This window comes from Megalobrama amblycephala, linkage group LG6 (genome assembly GCF_018812025.1).
Source record: "Megalobrama amblycephala isolate DHTTF-2021 linkage group LG6, ASM1881202v1, whole genome shotgun sequence".
Classification (NCBI taxonomy): Eukaryota; Metazoa; Chordata; class Actinopteri; order Cypriniformes; family Xenocyprididae; genus Megalobrama; species Megalobrama amblycephala.
Window position 1 is genome coordinate 29,531,309 of NC_063049.1, and position 20,771 is coordinate 29,552,079.

At 36.7% G+C, this 20,771-nt stretch overlaps 1 protein-coding gene across 3 annotated transcripts in view; it reads left to right on the top strand.

The window, feature by feature from the left end:
• Positions 1–3,462: 3,462 nt before the first annotated feature.
• Positions 3,463–20,771, top strand: part of tbc1d4 (TBC1 domain family, member 4) — a 40,285-nt gene continuing 22,976 nt past the window's right edge. For all 3 annotated transcript variants that reach the window (XM_048193805.1, XM_048193806.1, XM_048193807.1), the window contains exons 1-9: positions 3,463–3,975; positions 11,921–12,526; positions 13,328–13,417; positions 15,830–15,934; positions 16,836–16,968; positions 17,056–17,147; positions 17,242–17,352; positions 19,279–19,398; positions 19,891–19,941. In XM_048193805.1, coding sequence (XP_048049762.1) covers positions 3,565–3,975; positions 11,921–12,526; positions 13,328–13,417; positions 15,830–15,934; positions 16,836–16,968; positions 17,056–17,147; positions 17,242–17,352; positions 19,279–19,398; positions 19,891–19,941 — 1,719 coding nt within the window. In that variant the 5' untranslated portion in view covers positions 3,463–3,564. The remainder of the gene's footprint in view (positions 3,976–11,920; positions 12,527–13,327; positions 13,418–15,829; positions 15,935–16,835; positions 16,969–17,055; positions 17,148–17,241; positions 17,353–19,278; positions 19,399–19,890; positions 19,942–20,771) is intronic.

Sequence of the window (20,771 nt, forward strand, 5' to 3'; positions counted from 1 at the left end):
TTGGCAAAAAAATCGTTAGGATGACCAGATTTTTGTAGTGTCTCTGCACTACCTTTTTAATTTTTTTTTTGACTTTTTCAAAAATCTAATTTTGGCAGCTTCATTGTCTTCTGATCTGCTGTTTTTGTCTTGGCTGAAAGATCACATTTAAATATGTTTGAATGTGACCTTGCAACACAGCAGAGAGAAATAATCCATTGGGCCTGAATACTTTCTGAAGGCCTGAAACCTCTACCTAGACAGAAACTCTTACAGGCAATATGTGATGATGGGCTACAGAGTGTCTCTGACGGGTTATATTTACATGTATCTCATATTCATCTGGGAGTGGTGCTTCTTATTTAGCATCTTGTTTTAAGTTGGGAACTTGGTCAGCACTCAAAGGCAGTAATAGTAGCATGAGAGAACTCTTTAAAAATGTTTTCAATTTTTAATTCACCCAGCTAACCCATTCATGAAACATAAATGAAAACTATGCAATTTAGGTGTTCAGTGTTTCACATGGGTCTTGAGATTGTGATAGAAAAGAAAATGTAATTTAAAATATTTAATTTTAGTGTGTAAAATTAAATCTTTATATTAAATAAAAGGTACACATTTGTCAATCATTAGATTTAAACGTAAGAACTTATGCACACCGCACAGGATACTGTATCCTACACTGAAGTGATTGTTCTCCAGCTTGAGTATTTATTATAAATGATTTATCTGTAATAATTTTTTTTTTGTTTTGTTTTGTTTCATGTACGCTGTAATCTTTGATCAAAATATCTTCCCTTCCCTCTTGCAATGACATCTTTTCCCTTCTCTGATGACGTGTTTACTGGCGCAAGGGCGGGACAACCTACCTGTCACTCGAGATCGCAGCAATAGCAAACCACAACGATCCAATCAATTCCCGATGGACAAAATCAAGTCCCCACCCTACATTTGTTCTTGTTCGAGAAGCCGTTTCACTTGGATATACGTCACAAGGGAAAAAAAGACTTTCACAGCTGTTTTATGCCTATTGGGGTTCCTTTGTAGCAAATGTAAATGGAAAGGCCTGGCTTTTGCCAAGTAAATTGTGTATATCCAACAAGGTTAAGGAAATTCATTATAAAATTCTCCATAAAATCTATCCTGTTAAATGGTCCATTTCTAAATATTCATATGTTGAAGAAACTCACTCATTTTGTGGTTTTGTTGAAGAAACAGCTGCCCATTTATTTTGTGATTATAATATAACCAATACATTTTGGTTCTTATATTTTTAGCCCTACAAATGTGACCCACACCTTCATCCTCAGAGTTTTTTTTATTTTTTATTATGAAAACCCAAAGTGGCTGTCCCTTGAATATGTTGTTAATTTCTTAATCCTGTATGCAAATCTCTTCATTCACAAGCAAAAATGGCTTAAATCTCCTTTATGTTTTCCTCTTTTTGTTACTGAATTTAACTCTTAACTCTTTCATTTCTTAGACTTATAAATAACAAAAAAAGTGCACATTTTTTAATGCATTATGATGATTCATTCAAAGAATTTGTGCTTTTCTTCTTTTTCTGTGTATATAATTCCATACTTTGAGGTACGCAAATCCATTATATTTATGTTTTCTGTTTTTGTCATTATGATTGTTCACTGTAAGACATACAACCATGCTTCATTTCCCAGATCTTGATGTATGTATACGTTCTGCAATAATAATAATATTGACTTTAATGGCCATTACAAAGTAGAAGTATTTTCTAATTAAATAAAATCATAACAGTTCATTATATTTCTCCTTAACTAAGAGCTGATGATGGCAGCATCCAGGCTGTGTACTTATGAATAGCATACTACTAGTATACTATTACTATTTCTACAGTAGGCTATTCTACTATTTCTATAGTGTATAGTATTAAATAAATGGCAGAAATAGTAAGAGAAGTATGGAAAAACATACTATTTCGAATTCAACCGCTATCTTTGAAATGAAGGGTAGACAGTTTACACTGTATAGGTCTACTACATAGTATGCAGTATGTTAGTATTTGATTCCGATATGACCACAGTGGCATATATCATCGAATTCCGTATAGCTTTGAGAGACAGCAGAGGGCGCTATTTAGTGTATCATTTTTGTGCAAAACAGTTTCATGTTTCAAACCTATCAGTAGCCTTCTTATGTGATTTGTATCCAATTCACTATACTGGAAAAATCATTACTTAATACTATTAACAAATAGGTGTTCGTATGAATCTTCATTTATATGGATACGTTTGATTCACATTGAATTTTACAAGTAGGCCTATGTTCACCCTAAACACACCCTGAACCTCACCCTTTATTTACTAGAAATGTGAAGAATGCTTTGTCCACAGTAAAGTCTCTTGACTCAGCTTGTAGTGTGGATTATATTGGTCTATCTTTTGGACATATTCTGGACATTTAATAAAATTAGTAGGCCTATATTATATAGGGCGAGACTAGGGCTGGTTGTAACAAGATGTTGCGACAAGGGCTAATTTAAAAAACCTGATACAATTATGTTTCAGTTAATTGTGTTCTTAATATTAAAAATGTAATATAATCATGTTTGTGTTTGATAAACAAGTGCACACACTAAAACCACACTGACATCATAACCAAAACGTTGAACTGTGCCCTCAGGACAAAGTTTTATATATCAATATTCACAACTGGGGCATGTTGGCCCAATATGTCAGTCCCTGGGGCAACAATGATGTATAATAACTTTTTTGTAGCCTAAAGAGACTGACTTTCAAAAGTATAAAATTTCCAGGGGAGTAATAAGTGTGACAACTAGGTCTAGCTCTAAAGAGTTCAATTATTTAAATATCCGAAGCATGAATAAAGTTCACTTGCTTTCCTCAATCAGGCCATTGCCGTGTGTTTCCTGAAGAAGCAGGGGAGCCAGAGATCCACACTTATACACACACACAAACACACACACAGGCGCGCGCTCGCGTTCAAGAGAACGCCTCTCATATGGCTGCTGCGGCCACTCCTCCTGGAACAACAGCACTCTCTGTTCTCCAACGCCGATAAATGACACAATAGCGACTAAAAAGTGATGTGCAGTGACTTTAAAGGACTCCAGCTGATCTGCAACTTCACACATGAGGCGTTTGTCCGCGGCGTCGTCCACAATCTGAGGCGTCGGGACTCGAGAAATCTGCAGGAATAAGACGCGCTTCCTTCAAGCAGTTGTGTACTATTGATACACTAAAGCAAATCGTTTAACTTCATATATGGATTTTTTTTAGCCGTCAAACCCTTCGAGTGGATGTTTTTTTATTTTTAAACAGTGAACTGACCTTGGAATAAAAGCCTCGGTGCATCTTAAAAGCCAGTATTATTGTAGCTTATAAGCTCCTCAGGACACACGATCCTTGCGCACTTTTGACTAAAGCGTGAGAGATCCATGTAGGCTACCATTAACGCGCCAGGAGATGTTTCCAGCTGCTTTCACATAATACTGACCGATGCATGTATGTAGTTAGGCATTTAGTGGTATAAAGGCATAGAGTTGTTGCACAAAGCAACTAAAGTCTTTGTCCCGGAGCCCTTGGAGAGATGGAGGGACAGGATGGCAAAGGGAATAATAATAATAATGACAGTAATCAAAAGGCAGAGAAGAGGTTTGCGCTCTGTTACATGGGCTGGTCGTCTCTGGACAGGCGAACCACGCTGCCCATGCTGCCGTGGCTGGTGGCGGAGATCCGGAGGAAAAGTGAGAAGAACGAGTCCGGTCCCGCACAGGCCAGAGAAGTTCAGCTGTGTCTCTCTCCCACTCTGATCCGCTGCGTGCCCGCAAACAGCAGCAACCCGTCCGTGTTCATATTCGAGCACAAAGCACAGTTTATATCCAGGTTTATCCACAATAGTCATGACCTGTCTTATTTTGCCTACCTTATCAGAAGTCAACCAGAGAACCCAGAGTCTGAGATGGCATGCCATGTGTTCAAAGCATGTGATCCAAATCAGGTACGTTTGGCCACTTACTAATTCAGTTGTTCAGTGTTTTATCTGTTTAATGTGTTGCTCTAGGGCACAGTGGTTATAGTTTATGAATCAACAATTTCTGGGGTTCGGATTAGAGGAAGACTGGTTATCGGTTCTTTTTGGTGTATGAATAAATGGCATAATTTTTATTTATTTATTCCAGTATTAACACCTTTTCAAGTTAAATGGTTATATATGACCTAATGTCATTAATTATGTTAATTATTTTTACAGAATATTCAATTAATGCTTTCAGGGGATTGGATTAGAGGTAGACTGGTTATCGGTTCTTTTTGGTATATGAATAAATGGCATAATTTTTATTTATTTATTCCAGTATTAACACCTTTTCAAGTTAAATGGTTATGTATGACCTAATGTCATTAATTATGTTAATTGTTTTTACAGAATATTCAATTAATGCTTTCAGGGGATTTGATTAGAGGTAGACTGGTTATCGGTTCTTTTTGATATATGAATAAATGGCATCATTTGACCATAATTTTTATTTTTATTTGACTGATATTACCACCTTTTCAACTTAAATGGTTATATTCTTAAATATTGGGTGTATTGTTAAATGACCTCATTTTGTTAATTATTTTGATAGATATTCAATTGACCCTTTCAGATGATTGGATTAGAGGACTATCGGTTCTTTTCAGTATATGAATAAATGGCATCATTCGACCATAATTTTTATTTATTTATTCCAATATTAACACCTTTTCAACTTAAATTGTTATGTATGACCTAATGTCATTAATTATGTTAATTATTTTTACAGAATATTCAATTAATGCTTTCAGGGGATTTGATTAGAGGTAGACTGGTTATCGGTTCTTTTTGGTATATGAATATATGGCATCATTCGACCATAATTTTATTTATTTATTTTACTGGTATTACCACCTTTTCAACTTAAATAGTTATATTCTTAAATATGGGGTGTATTGTTAAATGACCTCATTTTGTTAATTATCTTTACAGATATTCAATTAACCCTTTTTGGGGATTGGATTAGAGGTAGACTGGTTATCGGTATATGAATAAATGGCATCATTCGGCCATAATTTGGTATATGAATATATGGCATCATTTGACCATAATTTTATTTATTTATTTTACTGGTATTACCACCTTTTCAACTTAAATAGTTATATTCTTAAATATGAGGTCAATTAAATATTGACCTCATTTTGTTAATTATCTTTACAGATATTCAATTAACCCTTTTTGGGGATTGGATTAGAGGTAGACTGGTTATCGGTATATGAATAAATGGCATCATTCGGCCATAATTTTTATTTATTCCAATATTAACACCTTTTCAACTTAAATGGTTATGTATGACCTAATATCATTAATTATATAAATTATTTTTACAGATATTCGATTAACCCTTCCAGGGGATTGGATTGTAGGACTGGTTATCAGTTCTTTTTGGTATATGAATAAATGGCATCATTTGACCATAATTTTTATTTATATTTATTTATTTTACCGATATTACCACCTTTTCAACTTAAATGGTTATATTCTTAAATATTGGGTCTGTTGTTACTATGGTGTATTGCTCACACTAAACAACTTGTCGTTTGTGTATGTATATATATATATATATAAACAACTTTTCTTTGTCCCCCTTTTCATCAGAGATAATGGATCATGCTAAACTTTTACAATGCCAGTGACAATGCACCCTGACGTTTAGTCTGCTGTATGATTGACAGGTCTTTGTCAGTTGGATAAATGCCAGTATGTAGGGCACCGTTGCGCCAGAGGAATTAGATTTACAGGGCATCATGTAAAGACAGGTCAGATCTCTCCTGGCACACGCGGAGGAAGGATTAATCAGATCAGCTTGACAATACACACTTAGAATATTGAAATACCCCCACCCGCTCCTCTGCTCTCTGTCATGATGCCTTGAAACAACAATAATAGCCATGATGCACTGTAGTTACATCTGAGTTGTCTGTTCCATAGTATTGATTAGGGATTAGTTGTAATGTAACCCTAATGTTATTCTGCTGCTGAGCTATATTTGAGAAGCCTGGATAATGCACTTTGTTGTTGTGAGTGAAACATGAATTAGAACATATGTGCAGTGATTTGCTATGCATTTACCTATTTTTAAGTATACTTCCTGGCCAAAAAAAGTCACTGTTTGGATTTAAATTGGCAAAATGGCAAATGCTTAAGAGTCAATGATTAGATCATTATTGCAGTGATTATTATGTTTCTAGCATGTTATATTTTTGGCAACAGTTCTTCTAACCCTAATTGATGGAGTGTATAGCTTTTCATTTATTTGAACAACTGTGTAGGAAGACACAACGTGGCGATATTCCAGTATGACAATGTCCAGATTCACCTGGCTCAAATTGTGAAAGAATGGTTGGGAGGGAGCATGAAGAATCATTTTCACACCTGAATTGGCACCTTTAAGTCCAGACCTTAAATTCATTGAAAGTCTTTGGGATGTGCTGGAGTAGACTTTACAGAGTGCTTGACTCTTGCATTGTCAGTAGTGTATATCTCTTTGTTTCTCTGTGAATTTCAGTTGAAAAGAAATCATTTTCTTTGCACTTGCCACATTATTTATGCTATTTATACTATTGGTGTACATTCTCAAAGGTAAAAGTACTCAGAAGTGAATGTGAGAAAGGGAAAGTTTCTCTTCCTGGTGTTGGTCCACTTGTGAGTGCATGTTGAGCTCCAGAAGCAACATACATACATCACCGTCATGCATTATGCAAGAAAATGGCAACATGTGTTAGATAGTCCATGAGGAATGTGTCTTTGCTCACATCTTAAGATGGCTGCTGGCTCATTTCGAAGTGCTACTGTGTCTCTCCAGTGTTCTGAGACTGACTCGGCTGGCATTTCAGCAAATAAAGATCTCCTAGTCCTAATGCTGCCCGATCAATCCTTTCCAGATGCCTGTGGAGTGACATAGTTCAACTTTTAAGGCTGTGGGGGAACCCACTGGTCCCTTATTTATAACTCCACCTTCAGCGTGGAATAGCCCACCCAGTGTAAGGGCAACAAAGTAAGGTTATGCTTCTTTTTATAATGATATACTGTGTGCACTCAGATGCCTGGGCTCATTACACTGATAGAAGTGAAAGGAAAGCATTATCTGTGATTAAGCGACTGTGTGTTTATGCTGTGGGCAAGAAAAAAACGTCTGGGGTCCTTCTGATGCATTTTGTTCATAGTTTATTCAGTTCAAGATGAGGCTATTTGTTTTGAAGTTTGGAGCAGTCATCAAAGTATGAAGTAAAAGCAATGTTGCACAGGATATAATAACCCACTTAGACCTGCAAGTCAGAGTTTTGGAATATGGTACAGTGTCCCACTTTATCCAGCTGCTCTGAATACCCTGTAGTTGGTCTTCCTGGTACCCATAATTAGAATGACTCACGTCATGCCAATCTGCATCCAGTACAAGAAGTGACCGGTGACATGAGTGTCCTTTTCTAGTGCATTGTGTTTTGGTACTGTAGAGAAAGCAAAGTCATACCTATGGTTGATCAATATTTTAATGTGGATTTTAAGTAAGGAATTTTCAAACTTGAGGGTGCTGGGGGTTCGCTAAAAAATGTTGAAAAATAAAAGGATTTTGTGCAGTATAGTTTTAGGGCTGTCAAGGTTACCTTGTGTACTTGAAATGAAATATTAAAAATATATATTTTTAATGTGCAGTTTCATCATCTTTCAGTGCTCTTTTCTCTGTTTTCACTATAGTTTTATGTGGGTTGACTGGTAATTTCCTGAGACGCCTCCAGTGTGGTTTATTTTATATCTTAGTTTTTAAACGGCATTCTTAAGCATTCCTACACACCCTTTAAACAAAAGGTCATGGCAGCACATTGATCAAATTTTAAACATTCTTCAAATCGTGATTGAAAGCAAAAATAGTGATAACCTTGTGAATTAGGAGGTTATATGCATTATGCACTAATCAGTTGATTTGAATTTCATCAATTTTAATGAAAAGTATAAGAATTTCTCATCACAGCTTCTTTGAATGCTCCGTTTAAACAATTTTTCATCCTACAGCTTTGATGCATAAATCAAAGAGGTGTAAATTCCTCATCTGGTCTCAAACCTCTGTGTCATACATGTTAAAGCTTTAGTCATACACTGTGGCCTCAAAAAGTATTTGAACAATTATCTGCACTTAAAAATGTATTTGCATTTGGTTACAGCAAATGAAACCAAGTTCTATAAACACCAAATTTATAAACACCAAAATGCTTCAAAAATATACTATAAACTTAAACTATAAACTTAAGTTTTATATTGTCATCTATTGCAATAACAAGGATTTTTCTGTTTGTACAGATGGAGAGAAAACTAATAAAATATTATAAACTTTTTTTTTTTTTACAGCTTTTGTAATTCGCACCCTCCTCCTTTCATCCTCACATGTTTCAGTGCAAATAATTTATTAGACTTAAAGGGGGTCTAGCATCATCTTGCAATTGAATAATTCAGACCATTTATGGGTTTAAAACACTGTCACTGATGCCTGGAGAGGTCATTGAATGAAGTTTGCTGCAGGTGAATGGTTTCATTGCTCTTTTTCTTGTATGCTGGGCCTAAAAACAGCACTAGTATGCATTGCCTTTTCAGTATCGGATTTAAAAATCTGCTTTTTGCAGATTATTCAGGCTGGTTAAACTAGGTAGTTAGAGACTTTTTGGAAAACTGTGAGTGTTCCTAGGAAATAAGTCATTTGTCAGTTAAAAACATGCAGCCACACCCTTTGTGCTGTTAACACAGGCAGCCCATTGCAGCAGACGATTGCCTGAATGATTGTTTGCTTTTCCTCCTGATCTCAAGGAGCCTTTTCTCTCAGCTGGACCGTGATTTTCCACAAGTTAGCCTCGGGGTTTTAAAGAAATGTTTGCATTAAACTGAGCTATATTTACTGACGGACGTGTAGTGGACCACAGAGGTCTTAATTGTCTTTATATTTTACTCCTGACTCACTCGTGAAGTGCCTGCAACAATTGCATAAAACCAATTGCAAAGTAAAGAAAATGTACCCATGCAGAACTTGCTGCTAAACTGTTCTGGGTGGTTGCCAGGGCGTTGCTATGCGGTTGCTAAGGCATTCTGAGTGGACTTTAATGTGGTTTATAAGGTTTTCTGGATGGTTACTTTCCCAGCCTCAAGTCTCTATGATATTATGGTTCTATATATAACCCAGGTCCCTCCTTCAATGGTTTTTGCACACCAGGCAAAAATTATAAGTCTGATAGCTTCAAAAAGCAATAGCACACCTCTTCTCAACAAGCCACATATTATATAGAGTTATGAGCTGAAGTTTAATATGGTGGGTTCGGTGTTTGTTGTACCTGATAGCCAATAAAAAAATGATTTATATTATGGGTGTAGTTGTGCCAGTGACTTGGGAAAGCAATAAGTCAAATGTTCTTTGCAGATGTCTGCCTCTAATGTGAAAGTTTTCATGGGTTTCAGCACATTTGTGAAGCATACCAATGTTTATCTTTGCAAGTGATAGACCGGTGTGCACAGCCTGCTGTTGTGTTTGACTTGCTCTCTATTACTGCCTTGAACAAGTAATCCATGTGACCTTGTTATGGCGCCTTGTATTTTTATGCAGCAAGCACTCTGTGGCCATTACAGGGCTTTAGTTCTTGGAAGATTTGTTTATATCGACAGTATTCTTGTTCACACTACTGCTTTGCACTCTGTGCACTGTGCAACATGCTATTGTGTCTCAGAGCTTGGCGTGTCTTGCTTTGATTCAAGGAAACTCAAACCTTTGTTTATACCATGCCTGAAACTTTTTTTTTTTTTTTTTTTAAAGCAGATTCTTGTTAGAACATCATTTTCTCTACTTCTGTTTGTTACCCCTGAACGTAACTTCAGGGATTTACTGTTTATGTTGAGTCAGTTCAGAACTGAATCTCATACCAGGCTTATGGTAGTCATCTAGATCAGGCCAGCCAAGCATGCTTTTCCAGTCTAGTCTGAGTTGGCCTAGTGTCTGTTTAAAGTCTGTGGAGCTTCATTTCGTTTCACCTCTGAGTCTAGCTGGCACCAGGCCCAATTCTGTCACCAGACTCCTTTTTGTATTCTCCCAAACAAGACGTGTCTTGCTGATATAAATCAGTTCTATTTAACGTTGCCATAACCTTGTATACACTTGAGCCTGAGAGACAAGGCAGAACATTTCTAAGTCAAGCACGGCACAAGAGATCACAGGCGTAATATATTTTGAGGTTTATCTGACATTTGCAACCAGTTAATATACCAGTTTTAAACCATGAATGCAGATTTGAGTATCAATGGTATAGGGACTAGGGCTGGGCGATATATATCGCATGCGATTGTCACGCGCATTTCATCAGTAAAACCGGTCAGATCACTGACAAGCTACGCAATATCGCGTTCATTATCGAAGGCGATTCATCTGCGATATGAACGCGATATTGCGTAGCTTGTCAGTGATCTACGGTTCTGTCTATTAAATGCCGCTCCATTTGAAAGCAGGTGATGGCAATTTAACGGTAATCAGGGCTTTACTGACGAAATGCGCGTGACAATCGCATGCGATATATCGCCCAGCCCTAATAGGGACATGAGTCATGAAAGATTCTTTCGATCACAGCTGTGACTAAATGTAATAAAGCTATGGAATGCAATTAATGTCATGTTTTAATTTGTAAAATTAAATATTTTATTTCCCATAATAAATTAAATTAAGCGTTACAAAGGACACTCTTTGCATGATTTCTGACTCTGCATGGGTTGTTTTATGAGTATTATGTAAATGCTGCTGGTGTCGAAACCCATGCTGCTGTAAATCACAGTTTCTTTATTGTCCCATGCCTTTCTGTGAGGAGCCTAATCAAACTGCTAATTCAAATCTCAAGGTTTCCAAAAATGGCGTTTCAGCAAAATTCAGGTGTTTGATTCACAAAACAGGCTTAACGGTGTAGTTCCATTTAACTACACTGTTAAATAGAACAGTGGAATGTTTTTTCTTTTTCTTTTGTGTTCTTTAAAATGTTCTAATCTTTTTTTTTTTCAAGATTGTTTTAAAGACAAAACTTAAATTATTTTCAGGAACTTAAATTCTTTCTTTAAAAACAGCATTAATGGATTAGTCCACTTTATTTGAAAGTGAACTGATCCTTTAATAACACCTTAAAGATAAGATAGCCTCCAACGTTTCATAAAACTTAAATTTTCTTAAGATGTGCTTATTATGTAAAATGTGAAACATCTGAGAATTTATATTTTTCAAGAACTGTACTTACTGAACATTCTTACAAACTTCTTAGAATTTATCTTACATTTTGTGAATCTGCCCAGATTGTTTTGTTTTTTTTAACATTAGATTCTCAGCTGTTTAAAACATGAGTTCCTGGAAAAGAAAATCTTTAATACTTGAAGATAAAATTAGGGATTTCAGAGTATTTTGTGTGGATATGTATAGCGTTTTTGACCATTTTGACCATAACATTTTAACCAATGTTATAATTAAACTTATTCTCTTGCACCTAGTTTCAAGATTCTTACTGATGTTCAGGCATATAAAAACAGAGATCTGTTTTCTTAGCTACAGGTTTCATTCTAAACGATTAATAGTAGTATCAGATACCAGAGAAGAGGTTTCTCTGATAGATTTATATCCATTTGGCTTCTTTAATGTACACTCAGGTTCCTCAGCTGTTTCTTTCTGATATCGTCAGTCTGCCTTGGCTTTTGTATTACTAGCTCCTGAGGGGCTGAACCTATTTAGTTATGCAACCTGCATGTCTCCCTGCAAAAGTTTAATGTAACCACTGAGCCTTTTTATGGAAGTTTTATCCTTGTTTGCCTTTCATTGTGTTGATTTAGTATTTTTATGGTTGATCTAATGTCTTACCCTGTTCCCCAGGTGCCTGAGGTTATTAGCAGCATTAGACAGGTGTCCAAGGCTGCACTTAAGGAAGAAAGCAAGCCCAAGCAAGAGAGTGACGAGTCTTTCTACAACTCCCAGAAGTTCGAAGTACTTTACTGTGGAAAAGTGACTGTCAACCACAAGAAAGCCCCTTCCACTCTAATTGACGACTGCATTGACAAATTTCGCCAACACGAGATTGAACGCAAGCGTCTGCGGCTCCTCAATGGCCAGCGTAGCTCCACCGAGGCCCCCGTAGAGTTCATCATGGGTGATGACCCTTTAAGCTCCTCCCTCTGCGAAGTTGACGAACCTGAGGCAGAACCCAGCTCAATTGAGGAAGAGCTGTCTGAGTTAGGCAATGGGAAACTGACTAGCTCCTCCAGTACAGGCAGCCTGCGAGGGGCCTTTCCTGAGTGCATTTTGGAGGACTCTGGTTTTGGGGAGCAGCAGGAGATTCGTACACGCTGTAATAGCCTGGCAGGCGGCCTGCAGAAAAAACCCAGAGAGGCGGGGAAGGGGTCAACACGTAGGAGACATGCTAGCGCGCCCAATAACGTGCAGCCGTCTGATGCTGACAAGAATCGCACAATGCTGTTCCAGGTATTTCGTGCAGACTTTTAGTCTGTGATTTCATGAACCTTTACAGATGATTCAAAAATGAAAATTAATTTTTTATCATTTGCTCGTTACAGAAAAGACATTAATGAGTCTTTCAACTGTTTTTGTCCATACAATAAAAGTTATTGGACAACCATCTACACTGTGAATAAATGATGTTCGCCATTAGCCATTGGCTGATATATTGTTAGATTTCACTCACCAATGTTTGAAGTCCTATTAACACCAAGGACAATAACTATACATTTTTAATAATTGTCTTGATTCTATGAGAATAGGGAAGTCCACATCACAACTTACTATAGTGATTCCATTTCCATGTGTGTGTGCATAGAGGGTTGTTGGAGTTTAAAATAACTTTGGACCCCACTGATTTTCATTTTATGAACAAAGAAACACTAAAATATTTTCTCTTTTGCTCCATTTTTTTGGGGGGGTCAACTGTCCCTTTAACCTTTAAAACAGGCCTACGCATGCAAATGTCTTTTTAAAAGGCATAGTGCAAAATCTTGCTAATTAACATGCATGACCTCATGCAGTCGCACGTTTCCCTTTAAACAGTTTTTAGGGAAAGGTGTCTCTGTGGTCATTTGGTTAAGAAATCACTTGCGGCCTCTATGACTTTGGTGTTAAGTAGGATTTTTTTGATGCAAATACAGCTCTCAAAAAACACTGTGTGCAGAGTTATCAGTTATCAGACATTTAGCATGATATTTGTGTTTTCATTCTTGGTGCTTCCTTCTCACTAAGCAAAATATACTAACAAACGGCTCTTTTGTGCAGGTTGGACGGTTTGAAGTGAATCTCATCAGCCCTGACACCAAAACTGTGGTTCTGGAGAAGAATTTTAAGGACATCTCGTCCTGTTCACAGGTCTGTGTGTAAAAGGATTAGGTTTGTTTGGTTTTAGAGATAATCTCTTTCTACGTCTCATATTTAATGTCACCATATGCCGTCTCACAGTGCTATTCAAAACAAGTACCAAGCAACTGACATGAGGTTTTGTACCAGATTTTTGTATGTTATTTAGAATATTTATATTTTTCTTTGTCATATATTGATGTCCTCATAAAAAGACCTTTCAAACACTGACATATTTCTTACTGTCGTCTATGTCTTTTCAAAAGATGTAATATAAGTCTTAGGTGTCCCCTGAATGTGTCTGTGAAGTTTCAGCTCAAAATACCCCATAATTTTTTTTTTATTAATTTTTTTAACTGCCTATCATTATAAATGCGCCGATTCGGGGTACGCAGCCCCTTTAAATCTCGTGCTCCACACCCCAAGAGCTCGCGCTTGCCTTAAACACCATAAACAAAGTTTACACAGCTAATATAACCCTCAAAATGGATCTTTACAAAGTGTTTGTCATGCTACATGTCTAATCGCGTAAGTATAGTATTTATTTGGATGTTTACATTTGATTCTGAATGAGTTTGATAGTGTTCCGTGGCTAACGGCTAATGCTACACTGTTGGAGAGATTTATAAAGAATGAAGTTGTTTATGAATTATACAGACTGCAAGTGTTTAAAAAATGAAAATAACGACAGTCTTGTCTCCGTGAATACAGTAAGAAACGATGGTAACTTTAACCACATTTAACAGTACATTAGCAACATGCTAACGAAACATTTAGAAAGACAATTTACAAACATCACTAAAAATATCATGATATCATGGATTATGTCAGTTATTATTGCTCCATCTGCCATTTTTTGCTATTGTCCTTGCTTGCTTACCTAGTCTGATGATTCAGCTGTGCACATCCAGACGTCCTGCCCTTGTGTAATGCCTTTCACAATGTTGGGAACATGGGCTGGCATATGCAAATATTGGGGGCGTACACCCCGACTGTTACGTAACAGTAGGTGTTATGTTGAGATTCACCTGTTCCTCGGAGGTCGTTTAAACAAATGAGATTTATATAAGAAGGAGGAAACAATGGAGTTTGAGACTCACTGTATGTCATTTCCATGTACTGAACTCTTGTTATTTAACTATGCTGAGGTAAATTCAATTTTTGAATCTAGGGCACCTTTAAGTTAAAAGTGCATGTTTTGCATGTCAGAACAGTGATCTGAATATTAAGGCAATAAGTCACTCAAGGTCATGAATTACAGTGATTTTATTCATTATTAAAATATTAGTTCACTTTAACCCCAAGCTTTACTCACCCTCTCACCCATCCTAGGTGTATATGACTTTCTTCTTTCTGATGAACACAATTGGAGTTATATTATTAAATATCCTGACTTAAAATATCTAGCTTCCACCAGACCGCTTTTCATATTCAACTTACGAAGAAACATATACGACGTCGCGGCAGTTACATTTTCTTCATAAGTTGAATACGGAAGGCGGTCTGGTGGAAGCTAGATATTTTACTTGTTAAATATGGATATTTTTCCTTTATAATGGATGGAAGCACTTTCTTGAGCTTCAAACTCAATGGCCCCGTTCACTGCCATTATAAAGCTTGGACGCGTCAGGATATTTATTAATATTTATCCGACTGTGTTCATTAGAAAGAAGAATGACATATACACCTATATACATCAGTATTATTAATATTATTATGGTAAAATCATTGTAATGCACATCCTTAAGTGCTTATTGGTTTCATAAAATGACAGCAACAGAAATATGATAAAAATGATGTGTACCAATAATACCAACAAGGTGGTGCATTCATATAAAATTCAATTGATGTGCAATCACTCTTTCAAACATGGTTCATCCAATCAGATTTCAGAGCTAGAATAATTTGTTTTATGAAGTGAATTTTTACACTGTTCTATTAATTGCTAAGTTCCACCATCAATTCGGTACTCGTGCATGGTTATCTCATCACATCCACACACATCTGCGAATGGTGCGCACATAGAGAGGCGTGTTTCATTTAGCAAATTGATTCCTCTTTTGCATCTCCATGCACTTGAAAGGACACATACACACAAAATGATGTCAAAATACCAGTCTCTGCAAGTATTCTTGTAAACACAGTCGGTGATGTCTTAAGTGAATGGAAAGAGTTGAGAAAGAAATCCGATGTGTATCATTAAGTTTTATAAATTCTGTATCATTAAAAATATTGAATTTCATTTAAAAGTCTAATATTAATACAATTATGCAAAAATAAGCTAATTTAAAATAAGAAATAAATAATTTTCAAAAAGTATTTTCGAGTTCCGTTTTCTGCCAGGTGCATCTAGAATTTTCTGTTTTGGCCCAGAATTTTGTATGTTTGTTTGTCCTTTATGGATGTCATTCTCTGTGCCCGCAGGGTGTTAAACAGACAGATCACTTTGGCTTTATTTGTCGGGATGTGGTGGAGTCTGGCCCAGCCCAATATGTGTGTTACGTGTTCCAGTGCGCTAGCGAGTCTCTGGTGAGTCCTGACCTGCTTGCAGCACCTGTTGTCACCACACTGATTAATTATTCATCCTAAGGTACAATGGAAACAATGACTCTCCCTTGCCTGTCTTGTGGACATTACCTTTAGTACGCTGATTTCCCTGCCAACTGAATGCCACCCAGAGGATGAATAGGATTAGACCTGTGTTTTTGCACATGATGTACAGATAAGGTCTCTTTGTACTGTAATGCAAACATTAAGGATTCTCCTTGTTTTTGGTCTATATGGATCCTTTGCTGTTGATTATCTTAATGTAGACTACTTCCTTGATTTCTAAAAAAAAAAACCAAAAAACAAATGAAATGTTTTGACTGAATGTACAGCACCATAAATAAATGTTTAAAATATAAAACTGTTACCATAATTCTTGAGCTGAACACGTGTTACCAACTTACACATTTATCTGTGCAAAGATATAATATGATCTTTCAACTCATGTCATGGCCATGACAAGCACATGATATGCATTAGAATGAATAACCAGAAGGTAATTTGTGTGGAAATTTTATCTAAGATAAAATTTAAAAACCAATTTTAATCATTTTTTCCCTCTTTCTCTGCATGGATATAGCCAGGGTAACTGGAATGCCATTAAACTATAAACAAATTTCACAAATCAATTTTTATTATTATTATTATTATTATTATTAATGAACAATTAATATGTGTGCGCTTTTATATCAAAAATACATATTTCTGTTTTTAAATCCTCATGTATGATTAGCCTAAAGACTTTAATTGTAAGTCTATTACTGTATAATTTTTTTTTATTTGTGTAGTTAATATATATATTTTTTCAAAGTAATTGACAACATTGATGCCATGTGTAGAACTTAAGTTTGACCAAGAAACTTACTTTTTAATTTTTTCTCAGGTGGATGAAGTAATGCTCACCCTGAAACAAGCCTTTAGCACGGCAGCAGCTATGCAGAGCTCCAAGAACCAAGTCAAACTGTGTGAGGATTGTCCAATGCATGACTTGCACAAGCTCTGTGAAAGAATAGAAGGTAAAACCACCAGCTTCCATCAACTCACTCAATGTACTCGCCTCAGTTTTAGCACAATATTCCAGTGTGTCTCTCTCAATGTCCCAGGCTTGTATCCTCCCAGGGCGAAACTAGCCATTCAGAAGTACCTGTCCCAACTGAGCGACAACGAGCAGGTCAACATATTCGAAAGGGTGCAGGTAGGCACACCAGGAGATATTTTGCAAACAAAGTAACTAAATATCATTTCATTCCAATTCTCTATTAAATATTTAGTTTATATTTTCTCATTAGAAAATGAAGCCAGCATCCGATCATGAAGAAAACGAGCTTGTGATTCTTCACCTCCGACAGTTGTGTGAGACCAAGCAGAAATCTCATGTTCATATTGGAGAGGTCCCACAGGTAGCAAAACTACACAAACAACAAAAATGCACCACTTACTTTGCCCACCCACACTGCCTTGCAGAGTCATGAAACTGTGACCTCCCTGTAATTGGATAAGACAGATTGTAAGAGTCATCAGAATATAGCTATAGATTAGAACCAAGCTCCTGAATGAATGCAGCTACCCTTCTGAACATGTGCAAGACACTGTACATTTTCAGAGTAGATCACCTCTGTGAACATTCCTCTCATCTAACTGCTTTTAAATTCGACATGAAATCAATAAGACAGTTTGATCCCCATTTACTTTTTTAATTCATTCCTGGTCTTATTGTTAACAAATCATTAGTGCACGTTATAACTCGTGTTTTCAGCTGATGCTACTTAGCTAGGATGTCTGGCTATTAGATAATGTATATTAGATCATAATAATCATTAAAAAATAAAATTTTATGTGTGTATATATAAACAAATTATAATTATTTTATTTTATGAATTAAATTGACAGTCAAAGTGACATTAAAGTGAAAGTAAAGATACTTACAATGTTAATGTTTTAATTATGTCAATTTTCTATTTAAACTTTGTATTCATCCAAGAAAGTGTTTTCCACAAAAAATATTAAGCAAACAATATCTGATAATTAAATAGAAAATGGTTGTTTTAAATTGTAAAAAATATTTCATAATAGTATTGTTTTACTGTATTTTTGATTAAATAAATGTAAAAAAAATTTTTCATATATTTTTCATAGATATTTCTGTTTTTTTATATACATATTGCCAACATTTTTTGGACGCCTGCCTTTACGTGCACATGAACTTAAATGACATTCCATTCTTAATCTGTAGGGTTTAATATGGAGTTGGCCCACCCTTTGCGGCTATAACAGCTTCATCTCTTCTGGGAAAGCTTTCCTCAAGGTTTAGGAGTGTGTTTATGGGAATTTTTGACCATTCTTCTAGAAGCACATTTGTGAGGTCAGGCAGTGATGTTGGCAAGAAGGCCTGGCTCGCAGTCTCCGCTCTAATTCATCTCAAAGGTGTTCTATCAGGTTGTTAAGGTGTTCCACAAAGTTGGGAGCATGAAATTGTCCAAAATATCTTGGTATGCTGAAGCATTAAGATTCATTTTCCTAATTAATTTCACTGGAACTAAGGGGCCTAGCCCTGAAAAACAACCCCACACCATAATCCCCCCCTCCATCAAAATTTACACTTGGCACAATGCAGTCAGGCAAGTACCGTTCTCCTGGCAACTGCCAAACCCAGACTCATCCATTTGATTGCCAGACAGAGAAGCATGATTCGTCACTCCAGAGAACACGTCTCCACTGCTCTAGAGTCCAGTGGCGGCGTGCTTTACACCACTGCATCCGACACTTTGCGTTGCACTTGGTGATGTAAGGCTTGGATGCAGCTGCTCGGCCATGGAAACCCATTCCATGAAACTGTTTTTGAGCTAATCTGAAGGCCACACGAAGTTTGGAGGTCTGTAGCTATTGACTGAAAGTTGGCGACTTCTGCGCACAGTGCGCCTTAGCATGCACTGACCCCGCACTGTGAATTTACATGGCCTACCACTTCATGGCTGAGTTGCTGTTGTTCCCAATTTTTTCCACTTTATGATACCACTAACAGTTGACCGTGGAATATTTAGTAGTAATTTCATGAATAATAAGGAAAAGGAAATTTCACGAATGGACTTATTGCACAGGTGGCAACCTATCACGGTACCATGCTTGAATTCACTGAGCTCCTGAGAGTGACCCAGTCTTTCACAAATGTTTGTAGAAGCAGTCTGCATGCCTAGGTTCTTGATTTTATACACTTGTGGCCATGGAAATGATTGGACCACCTGAATTCAATGATTTAGAGGGGCCAATACTATTGGGAATATAGTATATACACATTCATTCTCACTTATTCACTTGTATTCCTGCAGAATGCTTCTAGCAGCACTCTGACCTCTGATAACTCCAGTGCGGGCCGCAATAAACTGGACCTGTTGAAGAACAAAGCCCGGAGTTCTTTGACAAGCTCCCTGGAGAACATCATCTCACGGGTATGTGTGTGTGTGTTGCCCGTCTATCTCTTACTGGTCTATGAATGGGGATTGACCCATTTACCCCACCCTTGTACTATGAATAATACCTTTGTTTACTATAATAACTCAGCCATCTGCTGTATTTACTCACAAAGCAATATTAATGTGTAAGAATAAAGACCAGCTAAGCCTGAGTTCTCCATTAGACGTGCGTGTTCAGTTAAAGGAACTGTTCACTACAAAAGGAAACTTCTGTCATCATTTACTTACGATCATGTTATTTCAAACCTGTATGAATTTCTTTCTTTATTTAACTTAAATTAAGATCTTTTTTGGATGGTCACTATCTGCTTTTGTTAAATGTAAATGAGCAGCATAAAAATTCCTCACAATATCTTCTTTTGTACATGATTGACATGAATTTTTATTTTATTCATTTAAAGTGTGTATAAATGTAAATTCTGACATTTAAACAGGTTGATTCATTTCGTGGCTATCTTTCTTCCCTAGGGAGCCAACCGTATGCGAATGCGTTTGGGCAGCATGGGAAGTTTTGACCGCGTGAGTATCACACAACACGTGAATATCAGGATCTTTCTTTTTAGCCCCAGCTCTTGTTCTCTCCCTGCCAAGAATCACGTCTCTGTTCTGCTCCTGCCAGCAAGCATGTCTTGGTGGTGTCAATTACCACCACATGCTGAAAATAATACCAATGCTGTGTTATGATACACTACATGTTTTTCAGCATCAGCATTGGTAAATTGATTGAAGCTGCCCTGTCAGTTTTATTAGGGGGTCTCGCTTGTTGGGGTTGGCTTGTTTTGACCCTGTCCACCTCTCTGTCTCGGTGGGGTGTGAAATGTGAGGTGTGTGTGAGGGTAAGCTTGGGTCTCTGGACTTCATGGAAAACAAATCAGTCAGCTCTACCTTCCCACAGGGTCCTCACATGGCCTCAGAGGCACTGTCAATGTGAGCACCTTCTCTCATGCCTAAACTCCAACTCTCAGTAACATGCTACAATCCAACAATTCTTTGCTCTTAACTCGCTTCCATGTTCTGGATGTACTGTGAATAAGTTCTAAGAAATACAGTAGCTCCAAAAGAGTTATCCTATAGTGAGTCTAAAACACTGAAAATGTTTGATTTAAATGCACCGTTCACCCAAAAATGAAAATTCTGTTATCGTTTACTCACACTCAGTGTTGTTCGAAATTACATTTTTCTTCTGTGGAACAAAAATTTAATTGATGACAAATAAGTATACTAAAAGAAGTGGTTGCAAAATTAATTGAATGGAATAAAATAATCAACAAAAATAAAATAAATACAGAGTTCTCAAGGTCAGGGAAAACCAGTAAAAAATCAGGAACGTTTATGTATGAATATTAGGG